We start from the raw sequence: 24,042 nt of genomic DNA, 5'->3' as shown, positions 1-24,042 counted from the left end.
GTTATCATCAATGTTTTCAGTTTATCTCTGGTTTCCAAAAGGTCTGTGCACCAATCAGAGCTTTCAATCAAACCTGATTAAATCACATCCACACAGTCCTGATTGGGAAGATTAGCTGAGTGTTCTACTTTAACCCCCTATTAGACCTAAGTAATACCCAAGGATGTTTTTCTTCAACCCTAAGTTTGATTTTTGCTTCTTTTGTCATGAATGTTATATTGTATAGAAAAACATGTGGTTGAAAACAAAGTTTGAGGTTCAAGATATCATAACATTAAGTATAATGTTGAAAAAACAAGAATCACACTTTTCCAGCTTCCTCAGAAAGCCTTTTTATTCAGGTTCAGATTCAGTGTTAATGCCACAGCTGTTCCACTGCCAGGCTGTTAAGAGTCCCTGAGTCAAAATTAACTCGATTCAGTGACTGTGCAATAGTGCACATCATGCAAAAAGTAACTGACTACAGTAAGAAACAATGATTAATTACAAAGTTGGAAAAATCCTTTCTAAGCATAATCAATGACTCAAGCCTTCTGTCTGTGGCTTTAATTAGAACAGATGCATCCTGAAGGTCTTCTACAGTTGCAAACCTGAAAAGTGAGATAGTGTAACGTATAATCTTTGCACATAATTTGTAAACTGCACCTTGGACGCCAGCTCAGCTTAAATCTTCTGCTGTAGCTTTTCCATCAGTGGTACAGCTGGTTGTAGCCTGAATGCATGGCCTGTCATTCAAAACAGCTAATGCAAAAGAACCAAAGAACATCTCTGCCATTTCTAAAAGTGAACATCGACTCATTTACATTATTTACATATTTATACAGTCTCTCAATATCCTGTATATCAAAGATTTCCTCAGGACACTTGATGGGACAGTTGGCTAATGGGTCATTCGCACTGCAAAGGAACAGCTAAATACATCTCTACAATTTCTAAAAGTGAATGTGACATTCCGCATTTCCTTTATGTACATATTTTCAGTTTACACAGTCTCTACATACTGTCACACTTTGTGACTTTATACTGTATCTTAATGGAAATTTGTGGATGTCATGATGAATGATGGATGTAAATGTGCCTCTGCGAAAATGGTTCTGTTGATGAAGGAGAAAAGATGGAAGAAGGAAATTGTAGATTCAGCAACCCCTGCTCCTGGTATCATGCTGAGCAATATTCATTTTATCTGAACTGCTGTGCAAACAGAGAAACTCACACAGATCCAAATAAGTCAAAAGAGTAAGAGTGGCTTTGTGATTAAATCCTTTAATATTCTCAAGTGTTTAAATTGAAGAAAACATAGAAATAGCCTTAGAAAACAAAACAAAGCTGACGCAAGAGGTGCCACTAACTGAATTATCTTTGAGATTTCAAAAGTCATAAAGTGTTGTCAATTTGTAATTTTATTTGATTCCATTCTAGACCTCAGGAAAAAAAAAAAAGTTATTTGTGTCTTCTGAATAAAAAACATCCCCTGTAAAAAGTTTGATCTTCTCAGCATCCTTTCTGCTGTGGGATATCATTTTTACTGAATGACAAGATGAGTTGGACTGCATTCGTATCCGATGCTGTATGTCGGTATCAAAGGAAACACAGATACCAGGCTAAGATACTAAAGCTTTTAACAAATATTTGAGGTAAAGCAACTGAAGTAACTTACTGTAAAAAAAAAAAAAAAAAAAAAGAACTGATTATGAACAGAGCTCTCCGTACTTAGACTTCCATTCTCATTTCGCTTTAATTCTTAATGTTAAAACTTTAGAACCACCAACTTGGCAACTAATCCCAGCAACTTGCTTGCTATACCGGAGGACATTTTTCCAAATTTCAATACATCACTACCACAGGGGTTCAGTTAGCTTCTACATTTTCACACAAAAATGAAGCAGAACTGTCTATTAAGGCTTGCATGAAATCTGTCTGGGTTGAGATTACTTTACCAAGAGAGGAAGTACACGACATATTACTGCTGAGGAGTGATGAGTCCCCCAAAAATTTAACAAAACAAAATCTATGATTATTACTACATGTGGCACAGGAGGGGGGAGGAGAGGAAAAAGCATGACACAAAGTATCCCCTCCATGTTTTGCTACCATTGTTTGTATTTGGGACCACGAAATGTGACTTGTAACACTCGAAGGGATCTACCCTTGGATTGCATTAGCCAATATTTAATTTGTCAGTCAAAAACAACCACCTCTGGGATGACCGATTCTAAAAACAGTGAAATGTATAGAACTGCATTAAACAATGGCTGGGACATTCAGAGAAACAAGGCTTTAACTAATGGCAATGTACAGTTAACAAGGACGCCTTAAACAAACCAACAACTTTCTAGCTTTCTACCATAAAGATTAAAAATGGTTTTCCAATAACTCTTTCACTTTGGTAATCAAACCAAAAAAAAAGAAAGAAAGACAACTCCATCATGCACTGTAAGGAGGAAGAGGATGAATCTTCAAACATAACGCAAGAGGTAAGAGTTGGGGTGCTGTTTTTAAAGGGGTGGCGAATAAGCAATCCCTTGCCTGAGCAGGCTTGATTTAAGGCAAAGGTTCAAATATCAGCTCTACAATCTATATCTGGACACCAAAACATCCCAACAGCTGTGAGGCTACATGAAGACAGTTGGTGACCTTTGTCTGGAATCTGGTTCCACCAGATCTGCCATTCATCAAGAGCAAAAGCAGAACAGTCAAACCTGCATTTCAACATGTGGGGTCCAATTGTGTTTTACAAATGAAAAACAGGAAGAGAGATTGGAAAAATAACTGAAATGTGTCAGAATGAATCTGTAGGTGTTGGTGCTGTGGGCTACAAATGAGACCTGTAAAGGATGGTATGTATCCTTGATGAGGACAGTTTTCACATTCTGAGCTCTTGCTGTAGTTTAGCCACCAGCATCTCCCAGCCAAGATGTTCAGGGGTCAGTTAAAAAAAAAGGTCATGATGAGACCACATTTATTTTGGGGGGGGGATCTCTCCCCTGAGATTTCTGCTGCTAAGCCATTACAATGGAGGTGAACTGAATATCATTGGTGGTGCTGAAAATATTTTTAAAATGATATTTGAAACTCAAGAGCAGTGTCTCTTTCCAGGAACAATGTGCCTGCTACTTGGATAATCAAATGATGTCAATATGGCCAGCTTTCACTCTGTTTTTTTTTTAACATTCGACATATAGTCACTGATGAAAACTGTCAAACATGATCCAGAGTAACAGAGACATTGTTTCTGGAAAGACACACTGTTGTTCATTTTTTTTACTTTTACAATGACCCTGCCTCCTATATTCGTAGAAGTTAAATGGTAAATGTTTTGTGATTTGAGTGAACAGACCATTTAAAAGTAAGGAAACCAGGGTGGGCCTCAAGGCACCGGTTCCCATTACAACTCTCAATTAGTGGAGAAAAAAAAGGGAGGAAGATGTCCTGCATGTATCAGATTGCTGTTGCAGAAACGCACTGCCCCTGGATGGAGGTTAAGATTTAAAAGATCAGATACGGATCGGCTTGTGTTCTGTGGGAAAGGAGAATGAGCACATCAACACTCCCTGATTGGCTTGATGACTGTGACATGAAGTGGAGGTAGGTAGCGCAGGGCAGGAAATGGACTGACTGACTGTCCATGTGACCTCAGACAAGTTAGGAGATTAACCTTGGGTGTTATCGGGATTTCATGAGACGGGTGGGGACAGTAGGTCACTAGCTAGATTAAGAAAGATGCAGGGGAATACAGCGCTGCCTCCCCCCATATATGTTCTGTGTTACACCAGAAAGTTTGAAGCCCAGACCTTCCATACTCTCTCTCACCCTAGTGCCATTGGTATTTCTAACTCTGGTCTCTATTATGTTTTCACAGCTGGGTCTCCTCCCTAGCCTTTCAACTGACTCAACAGTAAGAGGAGAATGGAGTTGGGTAGGGGTGAAACACCACAGGGAATCCGTACAGAAACGGCCGTACACGGAGGGGGTATCACTTCTTTAGTTTTGTTTCTTTGCCTCCGGGTTGCCGTAACTAGAGCCGGTTTTCTTCACCTCTGTGACCCCTATGAGGCGGCGGATAGCTATGGAGGCTGTGGAAAGAACAAAGGAGAAAAGAAGGAGTGGAATGAATGAGGACAGCAATTCAAATGTTAAACACCACTGGGCCTTCAGCAATTTCAGTTTTGAGAGACAATGGCCTCAATACCCAAGAACACTGTGTACATGTATGTGTACCTGTATATCATATCCACCTTCAACATGTACATAATGACAATAGTTTACTCTGCATCCTTTGCACTCTGATCACTGCACTATTTGTCAATATGTCTATATTGTTTTGTTCATAGTGTGAATATTAGTGTTGTCTACTCTATAGTTTGTGCCTGATTTTATTTTATTATTGTATAAGTAAGCACATCGTGAGCAATGTACAGTCCTGAGTTAAATTCCTCATATGTGTACATATACCTGGCAATAAAACTGATTCTGAGAAGCAGCCATCTTAATTTTTTTGTTATTTTTCTAAAAAAGGGGCGCTGGTGCAGTTTACCTACCTATGATGAGGAAGAGGATAAAGCCAATGATGAGGAGGGGGGAGCCACTGACGACCACTCCACAAGCGAAGTTGATGAGGGGTGAAAGCAGCAGGGTGGCCCAAAACAGGAAGTTCAGCAGCGTCCATGGCCTGCGGCGTGGGATTACTGTGGGTCCGGGGAATTTGCCTTCCTTGTTGTACATTTCCTGTAAGGCGTCCTGAGCATGACAGGAAGAAGAATTGGTTTGCACTTTCTTAATTGATCATGTATGCCATTGCTCATTTGACCTGAAACAACAGTCTACCAGACTGAAGCGTGAGGCAAATGTTTGTGGTTTTGTGTTTACTTTATTTTTCACAATAAATTATTTGGGTCTTAGGGGAAAGATTTTTTACAAAACTTTTACAGCATTAGATGAACTTGCTGTAGCTTGTGTACAGAAATATCTGCCAATCACTTAATTCCTAAAAACCCAAGATTTAATCTTGGGTCTTTTTTTGTGGTGGGTCCTAGTTACATTTGATTACAGATTTTGCCTTTAATGTTCACATTTCTCAGTTTACCTTCTCCTGGTAGAGCCTGTGCAGCCAGTTTGCACACTCTTTTTCATCATCTGGTATATCCTCCACAGAGAACCGCCTGGTTGGGAAAGATTTTAAAAAAACATGATACAGGAATGGAATAATATTAATTTTTTAGAGTCATACACAAAGGTGCACAGCCACATAGTATTAAACTGGGTAAAAAACATTAGATTTGTGAAACAGCAGAGTAAGCACTCCACACAGAACAACTATATTAACCAACATACACACATTGTTTTTTGTCACAGTTAGAAATGAACACATAATGAACAGCTGAGAAAATACAACACAAAACACAACACAATGGATGACAGGTTGTTGAATTCAGTCCAATGTGGTCAGATCACTTGTGAAGCCAAAATCCTTTTACATACAAAGTATTCACACATAATTTATATGCACTACAACACCTAATTAAAATATTTCATTTTAAACAAGGAAAAATAACTACTTAATACATTCAGATGAGGAGTAGGACTCTCAAATCATAAAATAATAAACAATAAGATGTAACAATGACACACAGACACTTCACACAATATTTTCCGCTGTACTTCTCTCAGTGCAATAGAAAAGGTTTCATGATTATGCTATGTCAATTTCTCACCATTAGGGGACACCCTCACCAAAAGCTCACTTCCACCCTGCAACATGGATCGCCTATCAGTCTTTAAACCCACTTGTCTGTTTAACTGACTCCCCCATGCTACCAAAAAACTAAAACAGTATCCTCCAGTATCCTCCTTATCCTAGTTTCATTTGGGTAAAATAAGGAAACGCTATATTTCTTCTCTAATTCAATTGTGCAGTCCAGACAAAAGACATGCTTTTCTCAGCCACTCAGTGAGAGCCATCCCAATCTGTTTCCATCTCATGGCCAGCTCGTTACTCAGTAGGAGTGTCCTGGCCATCAGAGTTATTGTTCTGAAACCATAAACGTACTGGGAAAGCAGCCAACATTGGAGTGCTCTCAGTGTCTTTCATTGTTATGGGACAAAAATGCAGTTGGTAGGAGGCCAACAGGTTTAAAATACATTGCTCATTTTCCCACTTGAAGAAACTCAGCACAGCTGGCAGTGTAATGCATCATTATTACAACAACGAATGATTCAAAAGTAAATGCAGGGTATCTTTGGCACTCACCTTACACTCATGTCAGCTTTGTATGTCTTGCCGTTGACGATGCCCAGGAGAGTGGGAGTTTGGTTGTCTTTGAAGTTGAGAGTTACATCATACACAGCAGTCACTGTAAGAGAGGAAAATTAGACATTAGAAATAGAACACTCATTTAATTTGAGCATGATGAACTTTGCGTGTGTGCATTTGTAAACACAACCTGTCCCCTTAAGACACTGCAGTGTGGTGGTGAATCCTTTGGTCCGGGGTAGTAGGTGGTATTTGAGCTTGGGCAGGCCTTTACTCTCTGCAACCTGCATACTGATTTGGTGCTTTGTCTCTGTAAAGCGGGTGCCCTCGCAATACAGCAGGAACTGTGGAGGGAGAACAGCTGTGTTAACACCACACAAATTTAAGGTGACCTCCTTTCTCTTGTCCAATCCACTACCCTATCTCTGCTTGGTTGAATTACAGATCACATGCGCCTCACTGTAACACTACACTTCCAATAAAGGTCTTGATGACATGACATCTCTACCCAAGAGTGTTTAGTTTGTTTATCTAAACATACAAAAACTATGTCATCAGCAGTGGCCTGAAGCCTGACTTAAGGGGTAATTAGATCAACTCCTGATCTGCTAAATCTCAGTTGGTAACCGACTCACGGCTTCACATCCTGTAACACAAGGGGCTTTAAATGCTCAGTAAAGTACAACAAACAGGAACACCTGCTGCCGCCAGGTAAGAATGTATGTAACAGAAAAAATATATTTTGCATCCAAAAGGAGGGGAAGACTCTTTATGCACAGTGGAAAGACCCGTTCATGAGGTTTCACAGAAGAAAATCCCCCCCCCCCCCAGCTGGTGCACTCAGAGAACCTGTGTGTATATCACTACTGATATCAGTCTACATAAGAGAAACTGGGTCAAAGGGCAGCATCTGGATGTCCTCGTAGTTTTTGTCCTATGTAACCTAAAGAACTGACATAAAATGATTTATTAATAATAATTCCAGTTGATCTCAACTTCAATCTTATTTTTGTAGTTTTGGCCAATGTTAGTTTGTTCCGTTATTACTACCAATACAGTCACACAATCATACAGGCTTTTAACAAACTCCCTGCTTAGTTAAACTTGTTTGGAAGAAACAGTGAAGGCACACTGTGATATCCCTTAACCAAACTGATTAATGTAGATAGCTTAGACAGCAGAATGCCTGGTTGACCTTTCACCTACATTACTTGCCATAGTTGTGCTCAGTTTTCGTTTGCAATGAGGAATTATTAGTCAATTTATGGGTGCACACACATTAACGTTTGGTGCACACATCCAAATGAATTGGTTTGACTGTCTGACCACATTCCTTGCCCTGGCCGCTTTATTTGGCATTTATGATCCTTAATGGAAACTGTGATACCTACTCTTACTAACTACATGTCTGAGAGCATATTTTACAATCTTGATTGCTTAACTGGCCCAGAGTTGACTGTTTTTTGCAAATGGATGTGTAGTAGCACAGAAATGAATTTAAGCAAACCTTACACCCAGCCTACTACTGCACTCATGCCAGAAGACAGACAATGTCTGACAGACATGTACCTACCCACATAAATTCAGGATAGTCTTTGAGCCTGCTCAGTCCATTGAAGACAGTGTCTCGGTCATCCTCCCATCTTCTTTTGCAGAAGACTATTTCTAGGAAGTACCAGGTCCAGCCAATCAGAGGGACCTTCAGTAGCTCATGTTTGGCTAGCACTTTTGAACTCTACAGAGGGATAACAGATATTAAATCCAATTTATCAAACAGTACGTTTTCAGTAGTCATGGTTAAAGCCTCGTCTTCAGTGGCCCCTCTGACTGTGGTGTCCCCCACGGCTCCATCCTTGGCCCCTTGTTGTTTTGTATGTACATGCTGCCACTTATGCATATCATATATAAACACAAAATCCAGTACCTTTGTTATGCAGATGAGAAACACATTCATAAAAAAATTTTAAAAAACAGTGATGAAGGCAATTTAAGTCATCTTTTATCTTGTCTGTTAAATAATGTGATAGATATCCCAAAACCGTCTCCAGCTGACAAAAAACCCAAAACTTCTTAGGTCCCCCTAAGTCCATCTCTATTTTTTTACATGCATCTTGCATCCCTCTCTTTTCATATGACACCTGCAGCCAGTAACCTGGGTAACAGTGAACTTTCATTTGAAAAACAGTTACAAAAGGTTTTTATAAACTCATCAAGGAACATCTCAACAATCAGGACTCTCTTGACTTGATTTTAAGAAAGTCATTCATCATTTACTTCATATTGATTACTGTAACTCATGGTATTCAGGTTCGAGCCAAAAAACTACTTGATGCCTACCTGGTTACCGGTTAGTTTTAGAATTGTTTGTAAGATTTTACTGACCACTTTTAACACACTTAATGCCTCAGCTACATTGCTGAATTGCTGCTCTCCTATGAGCCAGAGCGCAGCTTCAGATCCTCTGGCAGGGCTCTGCTGGCTGTGACTGAGGATTTGCTGAGCCTTTCACAGTGAGGACCCCTCAGCCTTGGAACTCCCTGATTGAAGATCTGAAGCTTGCTAAATCAGTGACATTTTTTAAATCCCTTCTCAAAAGCCATCTTTAAAAAGAAGCCTTTTGTTAATTCTATCGTGCAGCTTTATCGCGGACATGTATAAATGTATTTTATTAGTAGTATTTATCTTTATTTAATTCGAGTATCACTTAATTGCCTGAATTTACATTCTTCTGCCATGAATTTTTTAAACCTAGTTCGACCATCTAAAGCACTTTGTAACATTTATTTTAAAAAGTGCTGTATAAAAAAAGTTTAGAATTTGGATTTCTCACAGTCAGTAATTAAGCCCAACTTGATCATTTAGAGCATCTAAAGTTGACAAGCATTCATTCCATTATGTAGAGATAAGGGTTTGAATATCTTTTTGAGCCTAAAAAAAGATTACAGTATAGATATTGCTACATTACTGACCCCTAGAACACCATATCTTTCGCACATGGTCCAGCCACACAGGAAGTCGATCTCGAAGTTGTGGTTGAGGATGATGATGGCATGCTCTTTGCCAAACTTGTCCACCGTAGCTTGGTCTATGTATAGGGTGCATTCGGTCCCAGACCACCACTCCAGCAGCATCACCAGCTCTGCACAGAGGTGACAACACATCATGTTTATTGAGAAGATACTGACAACTGAATATGTGCTTAACTATTTATGGCATTTTCCTCTAAATGCATCATCAAGTTTGTCGATTAATACACAGTGAATGATGAAGCTTGATGACAACCACAGAGAATTATCTGCAAACTCTAAATCTGTAAGGGGCATTTTTAAAGTCATTTTGGTGTAAATATAACGTCATTAACTTACAAAGGCAGACATTTGCAGTCTTGAAAAGTAGATAAACCCACTGTACACGACGCACCCAGAATCAAATGGCAGAAAAATTAAATGGGGGCCTGGTGAAATTGAGGTTTATCTCAGAGATAAAAGGAGACTGAATACTAGACATGCATGTGGCAAGTGAACAGGTCAAGTGTGATGACACACTACCTAGCGCCTTTTCTTTCTTTTCAGTTTTTGAAATATGAAACTTGTGGTTTGGATTAAAGAAAATTAGAACTTATAGCAACATAATAGGAGTATCATCTACTCACGACTCCAGAGGGAGTAGGAGAGCCGGCAGTTGATCCTGCGATAGAGCTGCTTGTTGATTGGCCAGAGGATGCAGGTGCAGAGCTGAATGAAGTTTATGATGAGGCCGCTCACCACGAACACAAAGCCCATTAGCAACTGCAGGATGAACAGGCTCTTGAGGTAGGTCAGCAGAGCCATGGCTGAGGAGCCTGGAGAGTGGAGTAGGCTCCTCTCTATACACTATGACCAACCTGAGAGAGGGCAGAAACAGGAGGCAGGGAGAGATGAGGAAATGAGGGAGGAGGTCTTTTAATCTATTGCTCTACGGGCAAAACGATGCCTTCAGATATTCAAAAGAACAGCAGCGTTTCTTACCACGGTGGGATTCTTTTACAAGCCGCGTTTACACGGTCCGTCAGCCAATACTACAGACCTGATGAAGACAGCAGACAACAGAGGTTAAGGTGACAGTGGCAGAAGTGACGTTAAACATAAAAGGCTGCAGGACAGCGTCATTACAGTAGAAATGAATAAAATGCACAGTGCATGTTCCATCAAACAGGTTAATTTCATTAGCAAGTGACACGAGAAGGTCAGAAATCGCCTCTGTTTTTTGTGTGGATGGCAAGTTAACATGAACCAAAAGAAGACTCCTGCAACATCATGGCTCATTGTAGCACGCGCCTTGGCAAATAATGTGCCGAAAAATCCCTTCTGTTTGATAAAGAGCATGGTTACTTTTTGACTTGCATCTGACCTTTTACAAAAGCTGAGGCAGAAGGACAACATTTAAAACAGAACCACAAATTTCAACAGAAAACGTTACTTGACTACAGGTAGTTACTATAACATAAAAACATTAAAACAATTCTGTCTCCCCAAATTGCACCTGAAAACTACTAGACTAAATGACGCGGTCTACCACGACAGACCTGTTGCTAGTGTTTAATTGCCCCTAGGTAATGATGTGACTGTGTTTCTGTGACTATTAGTCAATTTATTTATAATTCACATTTAAAAAAAAAAATCAATGTTGAACAAAGTGCTGTGCAAACTGACCAATCAAATAAAAACACAACTATGGAAAACAAGAGTTAAAAACAAAACAGTTAGAGAGTTTCTCTAAACAGACTCAAATACCAAAGAATAAAAAGTTTTAAGATGAGACTTATTCTCTGTAGTGGGGGATGAATGGACAAGGAGATCTGAAATATTTGAGGGAGCCGGTCCATTTTATGCCCTAAAAACAATTTACAGCCCTTAAAATCTACAACAAAATCGTCAACAATCTAGCAGCTGCAGTCTGAACAAGCTGCAAGTGCAATAATTATAAGTGAAAGATGCCAAAGTACAAGGAATTGCAATAATCAATTTATGACAATATAAGAGCATGTAAAACAAGTCCTTAACAGAGAAAAAGGATTTCAGTTTTGTGATAGTCCTCAGATGAAAAAAAAAAGGTAGCCTTGAAAACAGAATTAAAATGTTTGATTCAGCATTAAAACTCAACAAAGATACATTTCTGGCAAAGGGGTGTACATTTGTAGACAAGGTACATATTTTTAGATTATTCCTCAATTAAGCTGGGGGTGCCAAATAGTATTACTTCCGTCTTATTCTCAGTTAGTTGAAAAAAGACAGTTAAAAGTGGACTGCAAGGAATTTGAATCACCTGGTTTTAGCAGTAAGTACAGCTGTGTATCATCAGCATAATAGCGATATTATGCTTAGAATAGAGCCCAAAGGGAGCATAGACAAAAAGAATAAAATTGATCGCAGGATCGACAAAAGAATTTAGAAATGGCCCTAAAATTAAAAATCAAAGTAATACCAGGGACCCCAGTTCAGTGTGAACTTAATGATCAAACAAGATCAAGTCTATGGCCATGATCATGTGTGGGACCAGTAACAGACTGAGATAGAGTCCACAAGTTTTAGAAACGGCTAACCACTGGCTTTGATGGACAAGAGCTTAAATATTAAAAATCCCCAAGGATTAAAGGTGCCGTGGAATGGAAAACTGAATTTCCAGTTTTGGCATAGTTGAATAAAAAGAGTTCAGTACATATAAGGAGCGAAAATTGAGTGTTCAGACAGAGGGTAAAAAGAGGTGCTGAAGCAATGGGTAGTGTGAGAAAAGTAATGTGTTTTTTAAATGTTAAAGCATGTAACAAACCCTAAGTATACCCTAAGTATGAGCCTAAAAATTAGTATTCTGTGGCAATGTTATCAAAGCTAGGAACAATCAAAGATAGAAAGTCAGAAATTTCATCCAGAAAGTCCTTGTACTTTGGTGGTCTTTACACAAGTGCACAAAGCAGCCGGCAGGCCAGCTCAACTCGCACCTCAAAGCTACCGACAATAGTCTGCATTTAAAGTGATTCTTAAAGACTGACTATGCCCCTTCCCTTGCCTGTTGTTCTGGGAGAACTTAAAAAGTTAGTCACTGGGTGAGAGTTCAGAATAAGGGATTTTAGCATGACAACATACTGGGGATCTGTCCAGGGTGCTTCCATGCTTGTGCAAAAGCATGCTCGGACACGCTCCACACTTCAAAATACTGAATAAGACTAAGCATAGAGAATGAACTAATGAGAAGAAGACAGTTCTGTTTTGTGCAGGTAACTGCCACAAACAACATATTTAGTAAGACGCAAACTAGATGTTTCTTTGTTAGAGAACATATGATGACCAGTCCTTTTGCTTGTTTGATTGTTGTCTGCATAATACTGTTCACAAAAGTATTGAGCATTTTTGTGAGTAGTGACATTTACTATCAATGAGTACTCATCAGTATGCCCACAGGCCTTGAATGAACTGTTCCCACATCTGCATTAAAGCCCATTAAAGTGTAGGTTAAGCCATCTTAAATCTGTTCCGAGAAAGATTTCTAATCTGACTAGTTCCTTTGCAGATCTGTGCGGCGATATGTGCACACCCACTCCACTTCAGGCCTCAACCTGCTTTGTTTTACATTATAACTATTTTTTTGTGACAGTGCTAGCAACATCAACTTGTGACTTACAGCCACCTGCATTGCCTGCGACAACAATGTCAGAAGAAGAGGCCGTCTGGTGTTTGATTTGCAGGACAACAGGCTGCATGCAAGACAACAAGGGAGAGACAGAGGCATTGTGTGCCTGTGTGTCACACTGACATAACAGCCTTCAACCACAGATGCAGTATTGTTCAGAGTGTCTGTAAGGACTACTTTCTTGGTTCAGAGATTATTGTCTTACATATTGTTTGTATATAAAAGGAAGTAAATTCCTAACACAGCTACAAATATAGTAACCTGTGGTGGTCGATCCTGAAATATAATAAAAACATAGATAATAGAAATCTGATTTTGTATTTATCAAGCAATCCAAATATTTTCTTTTACTTCAAGCCTGCATTATATTTCTTAAAGTACTATCTCAGTAAAGGACAAACCAAGCAAACTTAAATAAACCACATGACACAACACTGTAACACAATAGACACAATAATAATGTGGCCAGAGTGTGAAGGGAATTAAATCTTGCACATCCACAGAACTTTAGCTCTGTGTCTTGGGCAAATGGACGTTTAAATGTTTCTAAATCTCTGTAGTTACAACAACTCTGTTGAAATAGTGTCATGTGTACATAATGTTTTAACAGATAGATTTGAAGATCAGTAAAAAAAAAAAAAACATCTATAGCTGTGTCGGCATTATGTTACAGATATGACCTTTGTTGGAGGGAGAGAGTGACTGGGAGGGTAAAGTTACACTACTGCTACATAATTTGGAAGGATTAGATAGCCCCAACACTGAAGAATCAAAGAGGGTGGTGTGTAGTAGTGCGATGAACGGAGGTAGATAAATGTGTCATGGACAATTAAAAAAAAATCTAGAATAGGTAGTGGGTGTTAACTGCTCTTTAATAAACTCACTGCAGTTAATCTATAGTATACGATAACGATAAACCATGGTAAAATTCCCCACTGCAGATACTTTTCAGTCAATCTGAAGTCCGGTCGTGTTTTAGTTTTTAATGAGAGTGCTAAGGGAAATTTGATTGAAGAAAATAACCTTTTAGTGAACGCAGGGCGAGCTAATCTTTAGCTTTGGTTTGTAAAGCTTGTAAACTGAAGCTCTCTGTGTTAGCTGCTCTTGTAAAAACGCTACACATTGTTCTGCTGCTGTCTGCAGACTCCGTTCGTCCACAGCACATGAGAACACGTTAAGCAGTTTAGTCAACCAATCCAGCATATCTTGTTCATTAATAATAATAATTAATAATGCACACTTAAGATGGTTTTCATAGGTTTACAAAAAGTAGTGGCTGTTATTTTATTGTTTATGCAAACAAAATGGCAATTTTATTTATAGTTTTCAATATAAAACTTGTTGAAATGGTTTCAGCGCGTTTATCAGCACATTTTTACAATACTGCGATAATGCCGATAACCGTGACAATTTCGGTCACTACAATCGTGATATGAAATTTTCATACCGTTTCATCCCTAGTATAGGCGTGAACCTTCTCCCAAGGTATCTTTAGAAATGCTCACATCTCCCCTACAACTTCAAATTCCTATTCATAGTATTCTGTTTCTAAAGAGGTTAACAAATCCCCTGATGAAAATTACTAGTAAATGTCACATAAGTTTAGAAACCCTTGTTGTCCCAAAAGATGATGAAGTGAAACAGGCATGCTTGGTGCATGATTGTATGTAATGAGACCCAGCAATGCACACAAGGTAAACACACTTGTTATGTGATCCTGTAATAATACTGTGCAATTAGCACTTTGGTAGGCATTTTGAAACTTCTTAACTTATTCCCCTTTACAAATCAGCCGCCGTTTTCAATTCATGTCAGTAATCTATTAAGATCTACTCGTAGAGACTTGAAATGTGCTTAAGAAAGCTATAGCATTCAACTTTCAGCCTGTGTTGTTTGGCCACAAGCAGCTAGTGAGAGAAGTTCGCCGGCAACGGAGTGTGTGTGTGTGTGTGTGTGTGTGTGTGTGTGTGTGTGTGTGTGTGTGTGTGTGTGTGTGTGTGTGTGTGTGTGTGTGTGTGTGTGTGTGTGTGTGTGTGTGTGTGTGTGTGTGTGAGAGAGAGAGAGAGAGAGAGATTTCCATGCCATGAACTTTGTTCTCATTTTCCTCCACGTTGTGTTCTTTCTGCTCCTGTCTCTCTGTACATTCATGGAGTTGCACAAACTTAGAACAACCACAACCTTTCAATCAAGTTGAAACAGAGGCCTTGATTCAGTGCCTACAGCAAAGAGCGCCTTACCACTGACTTTGTGTGCATTGACTGAATCTGACTTCACTTTCCAAAAGTTCAACTAACCAGCAGCACTCAACATATTTGCTATGGAATTGGTGTGAGGTGGCCAACCAAGGTGTATACATGAGTATATTTTTTTTATGAATACATTTCAGCCTTATTAGATAAATCAGCTGAAGAGAGACAGAAAAAGGGAGAGAAAGATGACATATATCAAAGGGCACGTGGTGGAATCAAAACCCGAGCTGTTGTGGTAAGGGATCAGGCTTCGTGCATTGGTGCAAGCGAGGCAAGACATGAACCAACAAACCAAAGGGCATATGACAAATGAATATCCTGAAGACAATCCTGCCAACTTTTAAGTGTCTGTTAACATTTTGCATCAAAATGTTTAAGAAAAGCTAAAACTATAAAAATCGAAAGACACTGATGAAAATGAAATTTTTCTGCATACTTCAGTGCAATAAAACATTTTCAATTGTTGTAGTTTACTTTCAGTTAAACTTTGTTAAGGGTATTGAAAGTGTTTTGGACTGTTTGTGCTGTACTGTGAAGCTGAATGTATTTGGGGTTAGAGTAGGGCTAAAAATTATTTTAAAAATTATATATCATTCCATATTAATAATTATCACGATAAATCAAATCATTATTTCTTTGCAGTTTAAAGGCGGATTTTTGCTACCGAGTGAAAGTTGAAGAAATCAGATGGTTAATTGTGGGTTTAAACTATTCTTTATTTTCAAAACATGACACTTGATGCCAAAGTCAAAAAATCACCTAAATCTGAGGTAGAACATTCAAAACAATTATGATAATAAAATAAATATGCATGAGTAAAATTAAGTAAAATCTTTTTCAGTCCTTTTTCCCTCAACAAAATAAATATCCTAATAGAAAAATTATATGATCATTTGTTCGTGATTAAAATAAATTAAATCAAACATTTATTGAACATTTGTTAGGCTATACTGTTATTTAGGAAAATTATATTGCGATAATTATCCTTATTGTTTTATTACCCAGCCCTAGGTTAGGGTTGGTTATACACCGATCATGTTAAAATTTGACTTCCTTTTACATGCCAGCTTTACCCTACAAGTACCTTAACCATACTAAGGTTTAGAGCCAGACAATACAGTATTATTGGACTAACACGATCATAAATGCATAAAAAAAAAATCCATATTTAACAAGGATCCCTTAAATTTCACATTTCTGTACAGCGATTTCTTTTTACATTTCAGCTGAAGTATAATGCAATACTGACTTCACGGCAATAAGCACATACCGATAATACCAGCCAGCTCGACCAAGTTTACCTTTTTAACTACTGTACTGTATTTACACAAACAATCAAATAACCATGCCAAAGTTAATCTTTCTCCATATCCAAGGTCAACAGAAAAACAATAATGTGTTGCTCTGCCCAACGTGCTCCATTTCAGCTATTCAGGTTAGTAGTTCAGTCTTAAGAGCATGCAGTAAAAACTCATTTTGAGTAAAATTCTCACACTTGACCCACTCTCCAGATCCAATCATATCACACACACCATGACTTCATCACATTATCGAACCAGAAGGTGTTTAACCCAACCAAAAGGCGTTCTTTTGTAAAGACCATATTTGTTTTGGCAGTGAGGTTTCAAGAGCTTCATAGAACAAAGATGGACCAAAAGAGGTTCAAAGAAAAAAAAAAAAAACATTGGTCAAATCCACCTGCCTGTGTGTGCACACCTGTGAGGCTACTCAACCTGGAGGATAGATTAGAGATGCTGACTAGGTTGAAGCTGCTTAAGGCCGGACAGCTGCTTCTGCTCTGCATTACCTGAATACAGCTTTAATGCCAACAAATAACCACTGCTTGCTATGAGTCTTGGATATGAGAAAGGACTGAGGAAATGTACACTAAAAGACACCAGCTAAATACTGCCAAACTGCACTCTTCTTTCCCCTGTGAACAGTTGAGATATGCCCTGAAGTGTTATGCTAACGTGTACGTGTCTTTTCTAATAAATCTGGTAGGGCCCATCCTAGCCTAGCCACCTCTCTTGCATGTAACTTACCAGTAGACATAGTAGGCCATTGCCATGACCACCAACGCCCCACAAATCCCAGTGAAGATCATCACAGCACTCTGGTTCAGCATTTTGGCTCCTGGTATCTCACCAAATTAAAGCCAAAATAAAAACATCAACAAAAAGGTGGACAGTCACAGGCCGCCCTGCTTCACAGCCATGATAATACCAGAGAAGGAAGGAGGTAGATTATGATGACAGCAAGAACACAGCCAGGCCCCGGATCCTGGTGGAGGAACTGCCTAATCAGCACAAGAGTTTACTGAGGACCAAAGAAATTGCCTATCACCAGAAACAATACCAAAAAGAATGGATCTCCATTGAGAGCAACGCAAAAAAAAAGGACCAAAAACACCACTGTGGATTCTTACTGGAGTCCACTGATGCTAGGAAGACTGAAAGAGGGCTCACTTCTGTAACTGTGTCTTAGATGCATTCCCATCCTCTAATCCAGTGGATCAGATTAGTGCTAATTAGCAGGCTATGGGCACCCTGGATATGTCACATTTCATTAACATTAACAAAGAAGGCTGGGCTCTCTCTGACAAAGGTGGAGTTAACAAAATGGCATCTGTTACGCTAAAGGAACCAATCACAATGTAGAATTTCCTGCCTTATCTTGCCATTGGTCACCTGTTAGTAACATCTAACATTAGTCAGAATAGATATAATAAGGGATGAATTAACCTGGAAAATTATTTACAACATTGTGCACTGCTCAGCCACACAGATATGGCATCTAACGGTGCTAGTGGGCAAGTAAACAAAATCCTTTGGGTTCTCACACAGAGCTAATGTCAAATGTGCTTCAGACAAGCTGGAAGAGAGATGCCGAAATACATTCAAGCGTTTACTAAAGCAAACAGGTCAATGGTTAGAGTACAGTCCTGAGGCCTTGCCATTGGACATTAAAGCCAAATACAAAAATACACTGATTGCTGCACAATGAAGGTCATTCATGTTTCAAAGCATAGCATGCTCTCAGTCCAGCACATAGCAACAATGTACTGCTGAACTTCAGTTGAACAGTTTTATGTTATGCCATGTGTGATATTTTAAAGCCACACCACTTACTACCACGCTGCTCTGATTGTGATGCACACATAGGCCAGAAAGAAAAAACTAACATGGAGAACAATACAGCAGGATAGATTTAAATTGCACTTGCCGAGGTTAAAATTAGATTTCACAGTTTACAAAATAAACTAAAGTTAACACTGTTATGGCAAAGTCACATATGGTAACACAACCAAAGATGCACAATGCATTATAATAATGACTTTATTTGATCATTCTTTATCATTTTTAACAAATCCCACAAAAAGCCCAAAAGCAGAAATTCACAGATCCTGCCAACATGTATCATCTGTATAGCCACCTACCACAGGCTTGGGCGGCATTTGTTTTTTCATACCTTCCTGATATTTCAATAGGATGTATACTGTATATGATGGCCTTTGTGTTAAAAAGAGGGGGTCAAAACAGGGGCAGAGGCATTTTTGTTGTTTACTAGTCCTGTTCCGTCATCCCCACCACTCATCGACGAGTCGCTCTTTTGTGTGTGATTAGTGAGAGTGTGGCTGACAGAGAGTGAGCGGCAGGTGAACGCAGCGGAAAAGACGGAAAATTAAGCTGTGAGGTTTATCAGTAAATGTACCTTACAGCTTGTCAGCGAATAACGCTGCAGCTAAAGCTCTGTTTGTCAGTTGTTTACCAGCAGCCCCAGGAAATGGGGGGTTATGTTGTCATGTTGTTGACAGTTGTAAATGATGTCAGGCAGTTTCACACAGTGTCCGTGTGTGTCAGCTCAATGTAGCATTTTCGTATCAGATTAAAAGAAAGAGGAGCGTCTGTATTTTTGATGGTATTGAAAGTCATGCTGCCTGCATTTCCTGTTATGCCGTGATACTGGGGCTGAGCGATATGGCCAAAAATATTATTACAATAAAACATTTAATATCATTCCATATGAATAATTATGATGATAAATGTCAAATCATTATTTCTTTTAAGTTTAAAGGCTGATTTTTGCTCCTGAGTGAAAGATACTGGTTAAACTATTCTTTATGGTCAGAACATGACAAACACTTGACAAACAGTGGCTCACTTCACAAATCTGAGGTATAACACTCAAAACAATTTCCTCAACAAAATAAATATCTTAAAAGAAAAGTTAAGCTGTAATTTGTTAGTAATTCAAATTAATTAAACAATTTATTGAACATTTGTTTTATTGTTATTATGGAAAATTATATTGCAATAATTATCATTATTGTTTTATTGCCCAGCCCTACGTGACACTGCCCAAGCCTAATCCATTTCAAATACGTCTTTGCCTTTGGAGGACGTGTTACTTATTACAGTGTTTCCCACACATTGATTTATTCGTGGTGGCCCGCCACATCATCAATGCTGACTGCCATATGTTGATTCTCAATTTTATTTATTTTTTACTATTTAAAATGGGTAAAATCGTATTTCAGTTCAGAGCTGCGTGCGGCACATATATTCGCTCAGCACCTCTCGCACAGTCTCTCTCTCGTTCGCGCAAACACACTGACAAAGGACCAGTGTGTGAATTGAATGTTTACAATCATGAACTCCGCTGCACAAATCTGTCCAACACAATGCTGTCAATGCCAGAGACCCACCTTCAAAAACGTCATTAGCAAGTAGCCTAGCTAATAAGGACAGCTATGTTAACATTAGAAAAGTGATAGTCAACATCAACTGCTATAATAGTCTGCCTACAATAGTTACAAGGAACGCAGTGTATTCCTCTCAGCATTGTAAACATGGAACTGTGTGCTTAAGCATGCTCAGTGTCATCTGACGACACAAAGCAGCGGAGCAGAGTTGCTTCAAATTAATTTTGAAACAATGGGATTTGATATTGAGGAAATCTTGAAAACGACTTAAAGCTAGGGTAGAAACTTGAACACCCCACACCATCCCCTTCAGACCTTTCTCCAATGTCACTACCCCAAAACACATTTTCAGGTGCAGTGAGCGCAGGCAGGCAGGTAGGCCTGGTAGTCATTATATTTAGCCTGAATGTGCTTTTTACAGTCCTGTGACAGCCACAGATAGAGGCTCTTTTGTTTTCTTTTCATTTTTGTGTCAGAGCATTTGACTTACTGATTGCTGTCGCCATGTAAAGAGAATCAATGCAAAGCCTCTTCTGAAGACTTCAACTCAGAAAGGAGAGAAAGTATTCAACAAATAAGGTAAAGAGATGGGTAAAGAGATAGCTGACCACTGAAACATGGTCACAGCCCTTTTAAAGCTCCCTCTGGGCATTGCCATAATAAAAAGTGATGACTGATAAGACTCAAGGTACATACTGTACTTTTGCTGTAGTCAGCAAAATAATGGGACTAATGGCAAAAAAGGAGGAGTTAAATTGCCAGACTGCTTGAGTATGAACTTACAAGTTACTGTGTAGTTTACCAGTTGGTCACAAAAATGATGGTTAATAAAATTATATATTGCTAGTGAAGGATTACTCTCTAAGATGCCAGTGCACAAAAAAAGGCTTGCCTACGATTGCATGTGTCCTCTAGGGCAATACTTTGACTTGATTAGATGATAAACAGTTCAATAGGTTACTATGTGCTAACAGTCGTGTCACTTTTAGCTAACGCAGTTTGCTCAATTAACAAGCGCATTTGTATGACATGTGTGACCCAGATATACAACCTGAAAAAGTTTAAAGTAGATGCTTCAATTTGGCCACCATTGCAACGCATGCATCTCTTATTATATAAAGTACATAATTTCGGTTTACACTTTGGTTGAAGAGGCCATAAGTGTTGCAGGACACTGTAATAATTTAGACACTTAAACACACACACTACATAACAAACTTAGGAAACCCATACAGACTTGTAAAATTCTGTCACTTTGCTTTATATGCATAGCCTAAACCTTAAGAATAAGCAAAGTATGTATTAGACAATCTCTTTTTAGGAAGCTTTGGATGTTTGCAGTTTTCCAGCTTACTGTACCATTATAGTCAGAATAAGGTTTGCTACACGATTAACTGAGAAATTGCTATTAGTCTGCAGTTAGCAGGCTGGACAATAAAACAATAATTATTACAATATTTTTTTAAATAAAATATAACAAATGTTCAATAAATGTTTGATTTTATTCACTTGAATCATACGCAAATTTGGACTTAATTTTTTTAAGACATTTATTTTGTTTAAGATAAGGGAGTGAAGATTGTACTTAATTTTACTCATGAATATTTGCTGACAAAGACTATCAGAATTGTTTTGAATGTTCTACCTCAGATTTGTGAAGTGATCCACTGTTTGGCATCAAGTGTTGACCATAAAGAAGAGTTTAAACCACAATTAACAATCAGGTTTCTTTAACTTTCACTCAGGAGCAAAAATCTGCCTTTAAACTCGAACGAAATAACGATTTGATACTTACCGTGATAATTATAGATATCGAAAGGTATCAAACTTTTCGTCTCTACCATCAATGTTGACTACACAGTCAAGTGGTAATCTCAACAGAAAATTAACAGATTGCAATTTAGATAAGTGTCTATTTGTCTTTGGCATTTATCAGATAGTGAACCACACACACACACACTTTACAAATCAACTAGTAACCTATAACAATAATCATTAATCACCAGAATTTCCCAGCACTTAATTACAAATTTCACTGTCAAGGTCTGTTGAATGCTCACACACCTACATGTGGCTCTACAATATCAGTGTACATCCAATGACTAGTACATTTTCCCATGTAATGCTGTGTCTAACTTTACTACGTGGACAGTATTGTGAGAACACAGCTGTCTCTTGCACCAAGCATGAACAGTCACAGCATTATAATGATCACTAGAAAAACATAAAAACACTGCTAGCAAAAACTGTCAGGAACGATCACGGTAACGTTACTTGCCTGTCACGTACTGCTTGCCTCGGTGGTTAAATTAAGGTTCACGCCTAAAGTTAGCACTGGCTAATACCACATAGTCTGTATAAAACACGGTACGCAGGTCAACTTGAAGCCAGCTGGCTCACATGACGTACGGCGTGGCGGGTTGCAGCGTGATGATAGCAGCTTTTAACATTGAACCCAGAGATACTTTGCAATCTACTCTGTAACTTGTGCTGCTTCACTATAAACACGCATGGCTCAATTCCGCAGCTCCAATGCCCCTGAATACAAACGCACAAATAGACTATATGCATTGGTGCGGCATGGCTAGCTTAAAAATGCTAAACAACAACTAGCTAGCATGCACCTTGTGTCCAACCAATGACTGGGCTTATCGTTTGGCACACGTCCTGAGACTGCGGCCGGGGACGTAAATTAACGTCAAGCTAGCTGCGCGGTCAACTCAAAGTTGGAAACGGCTCATTCGACGTCTATACTTGAGAAAATAAAAACAAACAATCTGTCCCGCTACTACTAACAGAGGCAGCAGATGCATCAACGCTGGCTGACAGGAGCCTAAACCTGATGTCAGTGTGGACTCGAGCAAGCGGCACAAAGGCAGCGTGAGCCGGGTTAACTGTAACGTTACACGCTAGCATGCTAAACTAACAAAACAAACGTAACGTTAGCTAAAGTGATTGTCGTATTTAGAGAGGATGGTGTCGGCTAATTGGATTGTTATGTTGCTCATCCACAGACATGAACGTTATCTGTAAATACTCAACTGACCTGTGTCTCTTGCTAACGTTACGCTATGCTAGTTTGGTCAGCCAGCTAACGCTAGCAGTCAAGTGTCAGTAACTACTCTGGTCTTACCTGAAGATTATTCACTTGGGAGCCGGTAAACTTCGCTGCTTTCTGGCATCTATGGGCGTGAAATAACCCTGTTAAGAAGCCCTTCTTACTTCGTCCGTTTCCTGAAACGCAATAAAAATGACTAGAGGAAACGTTATCGCGATTTGCAACAGCGCTATTGTTTGTCGGTTAAAGCCCCACATTTCCTCACAGCCCATCTGAAGGTAGCGTGCCCTACATCCGGTCCGGCCCCTCATTCATTATCACAGAAATAATTAAAATATACAGTCTTTTTAAACAACGGGCCTCTGCAGCCTCACGTGTGCCGATCCAAGTACTACAAGTAAAGTACATTTACTGATATAGGTTTTTTTTTTTTTTGTCGTACATTACTGATTCCCTTGACCTCTTTGACTCAGTTCATAACACATGCTCTTTCTTTTATTACAACTATAAGAACTTTCTCTCATATTTAAATTACATTTTGGAATAGAAAATATACATTTGTCTCAGAATGAGAAAATTAAACCCTACTATTCAAAACATGTACCTTACAAATCGCATGTAATCCAGAAGTACCATTCTTTATATGAAACATGACATATTGGATATATCAACACATGGCAGGACTGTCTTCAGCTAAATCTCAACACCCTGAGTAGGTGTGCATGTTTGATCGACTTTAGCCCTCTGCTGGTGTTTTTGCATAGCTGCAGCATAAATTGGAAGTGAGACAAGCTGAGGGATTAGTAAACCTTTTGTACACATAAACCCAGTGACCTTCTGTGACAAATCTGGCATGTCTATTGATAACATAATTCATCAATGAAACCTGGAATTTCTCATTGAGGTTACCTTGTAGATAGAGCCCACAAATAGATGTGTTATCCTATCTTTGCTAACTGTACTCAGTTTACAGTTGGGCTGACATACTGTGCTGTCTGGTTATTTGGGTTAATGCTGGCTATACATGGTGTGGATTAGTGTTGGCAAAACAGAGCTGTCACCTGGCTGTAATCACACAGTATAGTAGGTAGTTGGCAGCTGACTTCTTTGTCTT

At 39.0% G+C, this 24,042-nt stretch overlaps 1 protein-coding gene across 2 annotated transcripts; it reads right to left on the bottom strand.

Annotated features, from left to right (window-relative positions):
* Window positions 1-1,243: 1,243 nt before the first annotated feature.
* On the bottom strand, window positions 1,244-23,208 carry agpat3 (1-acylglycerol-3-phosphate O-acyltransferase 3). 2 transcript variants are annotated; one of them, XM_038720219.1, is made up of 10 exons: window positions 23,004-23,208; window positions 10,258-10,315; window positions 9,903-10,133; window positions 9,220-9,389; window positions 7,824-7,985; window positions 6,441-6,594; window positions 6,248-6,350; window positions 5,084-5,159; window positions 4,539-4,737; window positions 1,244-4,073 (listed from the first exon to the last, which is right to left on the bottom strand). In XM_038720219.1, exons 3-10 carry the CDS (start codon window positions 10,078-10,080, stop codon window positions 3,982-3,984), a joined length of 1,134 nt encoding a protein of 377 aa, XP_038576147.1. In that variant the 5' UTR covers window positions 10,081-10,133; window positions 10,258-10,315; window positions 23,004-23,208; the 3' UTR covers window positions 1,244-3,981. The 2 variants fall into 2 exon arrangements, with proteins under 2 accessions (XP_038576147.1, XP_038576148.1); XM_038720220.1 differs by lacking the exon at window positions 23,004-23,208 and adding an exon at window positions 22,149-22,477.
* Between the last annotated feature and the right edge of the window lie 834 nt (window positions 23,209-24,042).

This window comes from Micropterus salmoides, unplaced genomic scaffold (assembly GCF_014851395.1).
Source record: "Micropterus salmoides isolate LMB-PRFRI ecotype aquatic unplaced genomic scaffold, ASM1485139v1 Ms_hic_scaffold_15, whole genome shotgun sequence".
Taxonomy (NCBI): domain Eukaryota; kingdom Metazoa; phylum Chordata; class Actinopteri; order Centrarchiformes; family Centrarchidae; genus Micropterus; species Micropterus salmoides.
The sequence above is the reverse complement of the archived record's forward strand: the minus strand, read 5'-3'. Positions and strand labels throughout refer to the sequence as shown.